This window comes from Carassius carassius, chromosome 14 (genome assembly GCF_963082965.1).
Source record: "Carassius carassius chromosome 14, fCarCar2.1, whole genome shotgun sequence".
NCBI classification, from domain to species: domain Eukaryota; kingdom Metazoa; phylum Chordata; class Actinopteri; order Cypriniformes; family Cyprinidae; genus Carassius; species Carassius carassius.
Genome location: NC_081768.1, coordinates 9,130,150 through 9,141,770, shown reverse-complemented (window position 1 = coordinate 9,141,770; position 11,621 = coordinate 9,130,150). Strand labels below are relative to the sequence as shown.

At 39.0% G+C, this 11,621-nt stretch overlaps 1 protein-coding gene across 1 annotated transcript in view; it reads left to right on the top strand.

Annotated features, from left to right (window-relative positions):
• The first annotated feature begins 1,336 nt into the window (after positions 1–1,336).
• jag1b (jagged canonical Notch ligand 1b) overlaps positions 1,337–11,621 on the top strand; it is a 28,029-nt gene continuing 17,744 nt past the window's right edge. The window contains exons 1-3 of the mRNA XM_059565954.1: positions 1,337–1,661; positions 1,929–2,231; positions 8,803–8,860. Of these exons, the coding sequence (XP_059421937.1) occupies positions 1,590–1,661; positions 1,929–2,231; positions 8,803–8,860 (433 nt within the window). The 5' untranslated portion in view covers positions 1,337–1,589. The remainder of the gene's footprint in view (positions 1,662–1,928; positions 2,232–8,802; positions 8,861–11,621) is intronic.

Sequence of the window (11,621 nt, the reverse complement as noted above, 5' to 3'; positions counted from 1 at the left end):
CAAAATAAATGTAAATATGAAGTTTTAAAACAGCAATATTGGCTGAGCAAATGGTGTGAGTTTAGGACAGGGCTATGTATTTGGATGACCAATGGCAGACTGTTTGCACTTTTAGTGATGCTAAATTTTATATATTTCAAATTTAAGAACCAACCACAGTGATTCTAATAAATTATTTAACCTTTTATATTTTTTTCTTTCTGTTGTATCGCTTCCTTACTCAGATCCAACACAGAGATAAACAGAGACCCACACTCATCTTTCAACATCAACATTAATAGACTTCCAACACTGTGACTGACTGCTATTTGATTGACATGTAGAAATGCTTTTTTCCTTATATGGTTGCTTTTCAGAAGATTTCATACCACAATCCTGCCTGTTTCACATACTACAGTGCTCGTAAAATTATGTGGCGAAATAACTCACTAGTTACCGATTAGCCACTGTCTGCATGCTGTGGGAGGGTTTGCTCTAAAGTCTGTGGTATGACCTGTAGTGTGACCTGTATGCATGATGTCAGCTTTTCAGATTTGCCATGCCCACAAGAGGGCAGCAAGAGCCATGGGGGCAATTAACTCAAGATTACTGTATGTGGATCTATTCATACAGATTGTCTCAGGGATTTTATCAAACATGGGTATCAAAATACACGGCCATTGAAAGAGTCTTTTCAAACACTAAATGTTGACATCATAAAGTGAATGTCCCTTTTTGTGTCAATATTTCTACACTGAAAAATTGTACGACTTTGAAAGTTTCTAAGTGCATTCCGCAATTCTAAATAACAGTGTCTGTGACCTCTCATATCTGTCTGGCTGCAAGCCATCCTTTTTAAATGCTGATGCGTTAATTGTACATACAGACAGACAGACAGATGGATAGATCGGTTTACAATTAAATATTATTTTAACAATATTTCACTGTAAAATAATATTTATTGCATAGTTATATATATATATATATATATATATATATATATATATATATATATATATATATATATATATATAAACTTTAACGTTGTTTTCCCCTTTTAAAAATGTATTTCTTAATGTTTTATAGCACAACTGTATATTATTTACAATATTTAACATACAGTAAACCTAACATTCCCTTTCCTTTAAAACTATATATCTAAAAAAATATATTATTATTATTTTTTACTTCTTTTTTTGCAGTGGAAGAACATGCGGTTAAGTCTCCCAGATAAACCCGTCATCTTGTGGGACTGGGGGACACGGGCGGGGAATCTCTACACGCCACACCCTTTAACTTTTGAATATTAAAATTACGCATGCGTCCCACCCCCATTAACTCAACTTGGTGTATTGAACGCGCAGTCAGTCGCGGACAAACGCTCTCATGGCTTCTGTGTAATGTATACCCGCCGTTGAGAGAGAGAAGCAGAATAAGAAAGATAAGAGTTTCAGATACGCTGGGATAATAGGAGGCAGTTTCCTAAACATTGGAAAATAGTCTTCTGAAAGCAATAAAGTTCTCCACCCGTGCATGTTAAATCGGGGAGAATATTAGAGCCGTGAGGCGGCTAGAACTTCTGAGTCTCAAAGCAACACCAACAAGAAGGCATGATTGTGCGACGGAGTTCAGTATTTTCAGCTTTCTACCTTCATGCCTTTTTGTTATGCTTGCCGACGAAGGTGAGTCTGTTTTAAATTTTTACATTATTTTTTTCTGTCTTTGTGTTATTTATTTTCAAAATATACTGTATTAGCATTGACAAATATCTTCTGTGTGATATCAAAAACAACCTTGTTTGGACCTCTCAGAGCAAACGTTCTGCACGGTTCAATCTAACACTGACATATGGGCAGACAAAGTTTAGCAGGCTATAAAACGAGACAAATTTGATTTTCCTGCACTTTATAATCACGGATTTAAAGTTTTCTTTCTTTTCTGCTCAACAGGTGTCTGACGCTTCGGGGCACTTCGAGCTGGAAGTCGTATCGATGCAGAATGCGAAAGGCGAGCTGCAGAACGGCTCGTGCTGCGACGGCGAGAGGAACCCGGCGGATCGCAAATGCACGAGGAGCGAATGTGATACATATTTTAAAGTTTGTCTGAAGGAATATCAATCGCGAGTTTCCGCGGCTGGGGCTTGCAGTTTCGGAACTGGATCTACGCCCGTTCTCGGTGGGAATAAATTTTCGACCAAGGGAACGCGGAGTGAGAAGTCAAGGATTGTTTTACCCTTCAGTTTTGCGTGGCCGGTGAGTAGATATCCCATTTCTTGTTTTAGAGCATAATTAATGAGTTCTTAGCGGGTTATGATGACGCAGCGTTAGTTATAGCCTACAAGGCAGCAATGTTTCGATCCACATGTGCGGTTTGTCCTGGAGTTTATGCCTGCTCGGTTGAGTTGTGTGTGCAGGACACACAACAACTCACTACACTACTCAACCAACACTACTCAAAAAAGTGTTTACTGACGAATAAAGTCAAGTTGAAAGTGATAACATTTTAAATGTTAAACGGATGTAAGCAAAGATGTTTCCTTGGCAAAACATTTATGCCTTGATTATAATGCCGTGTTATGTTGACAGTGGCCAGCCTTCAGTAAATTCACTACTTGTGAAGCTCCTTTCAGTGTCTCCTTTTTGGCAGTCAGCTAACTCTGCAAATAAATACATCGAATAAACCTCTTAATTTGTGTCACTGCATAAGAATGCAAATAAAAGAAAATTAGTTTGGTGTGAAGCACATGAGACGAAGCTCCACAGAAGAGAGATGTTTGTCTCGCATCACTAAAGAATTTATGAGTTGACCATGATCTCTAGAAATGGTAGTCATCTGTTGAAGGGGCTTTTATAACCTGTGTTATCCAGTCAGTCTTAACTGAAGGTTATTTGCTGTAAACCTGTGTGTTACGATATACAGCCGTGTAATAGCATCCCTACTGTAGTATGTAGTGCGAGGTCTGCCAATATTTAAGCTGTATTAACTAAATAAATTGTCGGCCTGTGGACCCCTGAGGGTCCCTGAAGGTAGCTACTCCATGGGGGTCAATGGAGAATGTAAGCTAGATAAAACATACTTTTTTAGGAGATTTTTGACTGTTTAATGATATGTTATGTAGAGATGTTAGTTAATATTCTTAATGAAAATTTTACTCTGAGAAAATCTAGCTTTATTTATACTTGGGGTCACAGGGTTGGCTGACTGTCTGGTTGGGGGTCGTAAACCTTGGTGTAGTGTTACCTAAAACTGGTAGCAATACCTTTGGTGGAGCTATTTTAGTGGTTTTGATCTACTTGATACAGTTTCCTGAGATTCCCTATTCAGAAATAGATGTTCACAGGATTCCCACAGTCCTGTAAAACATGAAAATGTTAAAGAACGTGAGGCCTGTTAAAGTATAATCAATTAATACAATTTTAGTTGTGTAACAGTTGTAAAAGTTCATTGGTCAGAAAGTGTGGGAACCCTGTGTTCGTGTTTCTCAGGAGCTCTTGACTGCGGGGACATTGAACTGTCCTTTCATTTGCTCTGTTGGCGTGAGCACTGGTGCACCTGCTCGCTTGATGATGTCATTGTGGATACATTCCCAGCAGGGTCAAAATGATAAATAAAATAAAAATAAAAAATCAAAGGACGAACTGTCGGTCTGACAAAGAAAACGTGTCCCTGTTTGAACTGTTTGCCCCAGCGAGCTGCCCACCTGTCCAGTGTGTGAACTAGATGGCCAGCGGGCATGTGTTGATCATGTAACACTTCAGCTATTTTTGTGATGTGCACTTCTAAAGCATACTGCGAATGGTTTCTTTTAATCATGAAAATTATGATAAAATCTAAAATTACGATGTAGCACACTTCAGTCAGTCGCTAATTATTTTTTTCGGTTGGCAGCTGGGGAGAGTTGAAGTTTAGGCTTTGTGTTAGTCACGGCTGACTGGAGACTAGGTATGGCACCTTTTAACTTTGCAACCCTCAGTAATTACTCTCAGCAAGTTCCCAGACACAACAGCCAAATCTTGTCGCCAAATTTTAAATGTTTCTTTTACAAGAAAACCACCCATTTATTTTGCACCTTTTACTGCATTTGATTGCCCCGTGCTTTTAGTATTAGCGAGAGGGTGTAGAGAGTAAGAGAGAGAGGGGGGGGGGGGGGGGGTTTAGTCATAGCCCACCCAGACAGAGCCAGTTTCAGCGAACATGAAACAGGGGGTGACAATAGCTGAGCCAAACTGGCTACAGGGAGGATTACTGTGCATAATGGAGCCAGTCCAGGAATAATGCCGGTCCAGGGCAAGCAACAGGAAGCTGCGTTCGACTCAGCAGTGATGAGATCGGCTCCTAGACAAACCCACCCAAGCCCTGACCTTACCATTTCAGCAAATTACAGCGCTGCTCTCTGGCCCCATGGCCCTGAATGCACCTGGGGCCCGTCTGCTCAGCATGAGCCAAAAAGCTGGTTCACCAGCAAATTGGATAATTCCTTTTTTCCTGTCCCATCTTCCATTCTGTTTTATAGTATGTGAACCAGTTCCCTTTCCTAAAAGCAAAACTAGTATTTATGTGTGTATTTAATTCTGGTCCCTTTCAAAGTAAACACAGAAGCAATCCAAACCATATTTTAAAGTCTTCCTTTTGCTTTTCTGAGCACATTCTGTCCATTTCTATTATGCAGTTGGGAAAGACAGAAGACTGAGGGGTTGGTCAGTGTGGGAATGAAATGCAGGTAAACCGTCCACAAGCCTGAGGGAAAGAGCTAAGGGCAGCTAAGGGGATAATGACATGTTTGCTTTATACGGTCTCCTCTGATGTGGCACTTAAGTGCAAATTACTCAAGTCGTAGAACAGGGAAATGCATCGTTTGTCTTTTTTCTCGCCCTTGTTAAGGTCTTGAATGAGGTATTGTTAGGCCATTGTAAAGTAGTGTAGTACTGATGTTTTGTTTAGCTAACTTTTCTTAATCACCTCACACATGACTTACTCAATTCAGATTTATGATGTTACCAGGAAACATTTTGTTGTATTAAGATGTCTAATCTTGAATACCCTCCCTTTGACTGGATACCTTGACAGCTGATGTGTTGTTTGATCCGATTCTCCCCTCAGTCCCTGCCTGCGATCGCCTTCTTGAGTGACAGGAGATTAGATGGCTGCCAGTAGCGCTTGTGTGTGCACAGGTGACTGACAGACCTGTTATCAGGGAAGCCTGTCTCATTTTCCACGCCAGAGAGAGCAGTGAAAGATTGTCAAAAGCTTTCCCTGCGAGCCCCCCTTATCTGCGGCCACCATTCCTGATAGGAATCTCTCACAAAAAAAAGCTTTCCTTCTGTGATTGCACCTCCTGAAAGGAAAAAAAAGGCCGTTACCTTCTTGGTCATAGTCTAGTTTTCCAAGCTGCCAATGTAAACCATGTTGACCTTGATTGATTGGAATCTGGCAGAGTACATCCGGAGCCATTGTTGAACGTTTGTCACTCTACATGTCAGTCTCTCTTTATTAACACTTTTACCAGCTGAGACATTATTCAGCAGATTCCCAGAACAAGTGAGTATGATAACAGCAAAAACGAGGAGCCTCAGCCATTTGTAGAAGCCGAATACGTCCCATATCAGAGCTCAGGGGGTTTGGGAGCAAGTGTAGACCTTTATCAGATGTCTGTGAAGGCCTAGAGCGATAAGGCAAATGCAGTGTAAAGTTTGGAAGTCTGCTGATGGGGATAGTGAGAGTTCAATGATGACACTGAGGTCAGTGATAAGCATGGGAAAAATGAACCTGGCAGCAGCAGGCATTTTGAGCTGATAACCAGATTGTGAGTTATGGAGTGAGATCCAAAGCGGCCCTTGTCCACTCCCAATTGTCAATCACCTTTTTTAGTCACTAACCTGATCTGATGGGAGGTTGTGCTAGCTCATGTCCGGACATGTCCGTAGTATACGGCAGCAGGCACTTTCAAACACAGTGTGGAAGTGCAGGACATCTAAAATTAATGAGCTGTGTGCTTGATATACATAAACTGGCAATATTTGTTGATTCAATGGGGGCTGTGAATCAAGCATGTTTGTGTTAACAATGCGTTCAAGTGTGGACAAGGAGAGGAAGGACAAGGTGTATCTCAGTGGAGGTGACACAGCTTGCATCAAATAAACTGATATTTGATAACCATAAACATGGCGACTGAGATGGCTGAGGTAGCTGGTTAGTGAATTTGAGTAGTGTTATTTTTTTAAGTTATTGGGACAGGACAGGAGCGATGAGTGGAGAAGGGAGCAGGATCTGCAAAGACCTTGAGACGGAAATCAAACTCGGTTCGCCGCAAGCACAGTTGCGCTGTATGTCGCAAAAACTACAAGGACTTTTTATCATTTTAAATTTAGATGCCTACATTTATTTGTAGCATTTACAATGGCTGATTTAAGCTTTTAGTGTTAAATTTTGTTTTTATTTAGACAAAATAGTAGAATCTTAAGAGAATAGAAAGTTGTATTGTATTGGCTAGAATCTCTTGTACCACTTGATTGACATTTCCAACTTGAGGTGATGCTTTGTTTTGGTGACGTTGTTATCTTGATATTCTTCAGGTCATCGAGATCCGATTGACCCAGACTAATTTTAGCTCCTTGTACAGTATGAGGGGTTGCACATTGGTTTGTTTGAATGGTCTGGCGTAGGGGACTCTGGATCCATTGTTGCTGCAAATGGACAGTGAGAACCTCGGAGATGTCGGAAATTCCGTGGTCCCTCGTGAAGAGTACGATAGTGTGAATCTGACAAGTAGGTGCTGAAAAGAGACGCTTCAATTCTGGCACAGGCACGTTTACATGCACACTCGTTTTCTCTCGTATGCTTCTGCTTTTTTTGATCAACTTCCAACACTAAATCCTAGATATGGACACACATTTTATTCTCTCAGGCAGAGTATTCTCTCTCTCTCTTTCTCTGTGACTCTTGTTACCTGATACCGGTGAGAGCCATGATGACCTTAAGTCAGACAAAGCGTTTCAGAAGTGCTGAAATGTAGCCAACCCCTCCAGAGATCTCGGCCTGCATTGGAGTCATGCTAAAAGCAGCCCACCCCCCGCAACTCCCTCAGATCCTCACTCCACATTCCTCTCCGTGGAGAAAAAGAGGAACAAAACACAGCACACAAAAGACCTGAAAGAGAGAAGTGAAAGGGGATTTTTGTGAGTTTTTCAAAGAAACAAGTTCACTTTTAACCTGCAATTTTCTTCTCCTTCTTGTAGATTTTCCTGTCATGTGAGGTCATTATGCATAATCGACATTAGTGGGAATTAATTAGTAAGGCATTTCGAGGAAGAAATATCAAAAATATATATTTTTTAAATATGAGTGTCTATAATACTTGGACAGCACTGGACTGTTAGCATTCCCATTGCTCAACTGGTACAGAATAGAAGTTTACAATTTAATTTCCGCCAACATTGCTGAAGAGCACTCAGATCTGCATACATTAGCCAATAACCATAAATATCATTTGACTAATCACATGATGACATTAGTCAACCAGCAACTGTCAACAATCCCAAACCTTTCAAAGGGGAATTTTTTTTTTGCCCTCTAATGGTGTAGTTATGGCATCTACCATTGTGTTTCACCCACCAGCCAAACCTTTACCTCTTGGCTCAAACTGTGGTGTTTTCTCAGATTACCATGTAAATAATGTGGTACATGGATATGAATCATTCAGCATTAGTGTATATATTAAAGAACTATGATGCCATCCAATTCCATCACTGTTTCTCAACTATTATATAGTGACAATTGGACAGATATTTCCTTTATATTTTCAAACTGCTAATTAAATGAATGCTTTGCATAATAAAGTTAGTACAAAGATATAAAGGCTTCTTTGAATGTACAAAATGTTGGACCTAACGTCCTTACAATGACCGCTGAACTGATGCCACATAACTGTCAGTGAGAATAACATGACCCAGTGATTCAACTCTACTAGATCCTCACACATAATAAACACACACATGTAAAAGAAGTCTGAGGTATGTCATTTCTGGAAATGTCATTATTTTCTGGGGTGGGGGGGGGGGGGGGGGTTCAGAATGGAGAGGAACAGCATGATGCTGCAATGCTTAAGCACAATGAAATAATTTGTTGTTTCCTTATTACTTGGTTTATATTTCCATTTTATGTATGTAATAATTTTATATTTTATAGTCTTTATAAAAGGGATTTTATCTTTAGTGTAATTGTTTAAATTGTTTTGTTTTTTTACTTGTCTCCATGTAATTGGTGCTTATTGTAATTAGTTTTTATTATAAAGCACTGTGAGCTTCATTCCTTGTATGAAAGGTGCTTTACAAATAAAGCTTATCATTACGAATATTATTACATTGTTATTCATTATTATTCAAAACTTTTGTAAAGAAACAGCTCAAATTGCACCAAATATAATAGTTTAATCTCATGTGCACAAGCAAATAAGCTTGAATATAATGTAATTAAGTGTCACTCAGGTATACTGTGAAGGTTAGAGATTGGTTTAACAACAGTCTCCCACAGACAAGGATGCTTGTTGATCTATTCTGCCAGTTATTGTTTAAATTGTAAAGATGGTGATACTGTATCTGCCCTAAAGTTTCAGGAGAGCACTACCAGATAAGGTGAAGGTTGTATTATTCTTCTGATCTTTCACGGCACATTTCTCAGCATGTCCCCATGGTCACATTTTGTCATTGGTGTTTATTGGTTACGAGTCAAGGTCCCTGACTTAAGCTCTGTTGATGTAAAATGATCTTTGATGTTTCTTTGTTTTGGTTTCATTGCTGACTGCATGTGTGTTTGTCTTTCCTTTAGAGGTCCTACACGTTGATATTGGAGGCCTTGGACTTCAATAACGATACTGCCAGTGAAAGTGAGTAGCATAGTTTGTTTTGCTTCTTTTTGTTTTTAATTTGCTTTTTGGTTTATCTATTTTTGTTTCTGGGTTTTTTTTCTCTCTTTTATTTATTTATGTATTATTATTTTTTTTTAATTCTATTTTTGTTTTGTTTCAGAACTTTTTCTTTTGTTTAAATTGGGAAATGTAAGAAATTAAAGTTTGTTTTGTTTCTTCTGCATAACTGTTTTTCGTTTGTTTGTACTGGGAAATGTAAGTAAAGTTTGTTTTGTTTTGTTTTGTTTCTTCATTTTTCTTTTGTTTAAACTTTGGGAAATGTAAGAAATTTAAGTTTGTTTTTGTACCATTTCCGCTCATAGCTTGCTAGTCTTTAAACCAAATGTGCTGACAGGTGTGTGTGACAGGACGGGGAAGGGAAGAAGAGGAAGACTGTGTGTGTGTCTGTGAGAAACATTGTTGAGGGGGCCTCATGCTTATGAAAATGTTTCCGAATACCTGATGACTAATGGCAGGTGTTGGCAGTCAAGGTCTCATGGCCTCTCTGTCACGATGCATAGCTCAAGCACAAGGTTATGTTTGCTATAACCTTTCTCTTCTTACACCTCAACAGGGCTTAACACTCCAGAAACAGTCCCATTTAAACACTAAACTGAGTCTGGTGGAGTTCATTTGAATAGCTCTACTAGGTTGTGTTACAATTAACTGACATAGCGACTTCAAGCTATATCCAGATATTCAGAGTTCAAAGTTTTTGTTGCAGAAAAGCTTAAGTTCAAGTTGTACACTTGTCTTGTACTCTGTAGTATACGTATCAGCTTATAGACTGTATATCCGGTACTAGTACCTGTAATTTTTACTCTTGATTGGTGGTCTTTTCAAATACTTCCTAATGTGTTGTGCTACATTTTAGAGACATTTGTTTTTATTTATTGGACTTTGAATATTTAAATGAAATATTAGAATCTGGAAATCCCCATATCTGTAGCCAATTCAGACTTGCTTACATGTGTGACTTTGCTGCATTTTAAGAAGATTTAGTATCAACTTTAGTTTTATAAATATTGTAAAATAACATTGTCCACCAATGGAAGATTTAGGCCAAAACTTTGTATTTTATATACATATATCGTTTTATTTGCTAGCAACTCTCCTTATTCCTTGTCCTGAGGGTGTGGAGTTTTTTTTCTCTCAGTTTAATGTGACTTCCTCACCCCACAGTGAAGTGGATCAGGCTGCAGGTAGTAAAGACATGACACTTGGCTCTGTCCGCAGGGTTCAGGGTGGAAGTGAAATGCCACAACGCCCCTCTGCATTCCAGAGTCCTATGAACTATAGGCCCACCTGGCCTCCATAATATCATCTCTTTTCACTCTTTCTACTTCCTCTAGAAATAATAGGTAATATAGCTACCCATGTTGCATCAGTTTGCAGAGAACTTTAAAGATAACTGTTTATTAGTCTCGCATAGCCAGACCTTCAAACTGAAGGTCTGGAATTCATGGAAGCTTTCATTGGCCGAAGACCGCTTATGAGGCCATTTTACCGACATGTCAAACAGCCAATCACAGTTTGTTTCGGTCATAGTCATGTTTCGAGGCGTGGAAATTACACCACAATAACAGAACAGTGTCTAGAACTCCCAAGCGTATTTTAAAGATTCTGTGCCGCAAATTTTTAAATATTTCACATACTTTTGAAAATTCAGTGTTTAGTTGATCCTGATAAGCGATTGTTGTCACAATTGTAAAAACGGCGGCTTTCTTCTTTCGTGAAGGGTTTTGGTGACACAGTATCTTTGTTTCCAGGTGGAAGGTTAAAGAACGCAACACATACGTCTCACAGAATTACTGTAAAATTCAACCAATACGATGACGACTTTGACACTCCTAAAGTGTTTCCACTTTTGTGTCCCATATACATCAGACGTTTAGCCAAAGGTCTGTGGGCGTGACGTCTGAGGCTGAGACTAAGTGTTTATGTGAAAGGGAGGAATAGATATTTCACAGTCCCCAGTTCTAGTCATATTTGGGAGAATGGTGAAAGATGTGAGCTGTCAGCTTACCTCATCTTCTGTGGGTAGAAACAGCACAGTTAGGAATAGACAATAAATCTCACAATAAATAATACCATTATAATTTAAGTTTATATACTATTATAATAGTTTATTAGTTTAATTAATGTAGCAATTGATATTTTGGGATAAAATGGTGAATTAAATATTCAGTGGATACATATGGGGAATTGAACGCATACAAATAACTAATAATTCAAAAAATTCTGTATAAAAAAAAACAATCAGATATTTGAATCTAACTTTGTAAAACGGACTTCATTGTATTAGTCATATATTAAGCTGTTCTAAAACATAAAAGCAATGTTGTTTAGTGGCTGCAAAAAGTGTATACTGCTTGACATTATTCCTAACAAACACCCATTGATAACAAGGTTTTCCACATCCTGACTTGTTATGGACATATTTCGTCCTGTATCTTCAGTCCTGCCCACCAATAGCCACACACAATATTCAGCCATGAAGCCCAGGACTGCATTTCAGACAGCTTTGTAAACCCAACTAGTTCATGGAGACCATTGGTGAAAACAGGTGTTGATGGTGCAGTGGATAAGACACATGCCTTTGGTGTGAGAGACCTGGGTTCGAATCCACTGTAAGACACCAATGTGTCCCTGATTAAGACACTTAACCCCTAGTTGCTCCAGAGGCGAGCGACATATATAGCAATTGTAAGTCGCTTTGGATAAAAGCTTCAGCTAAATT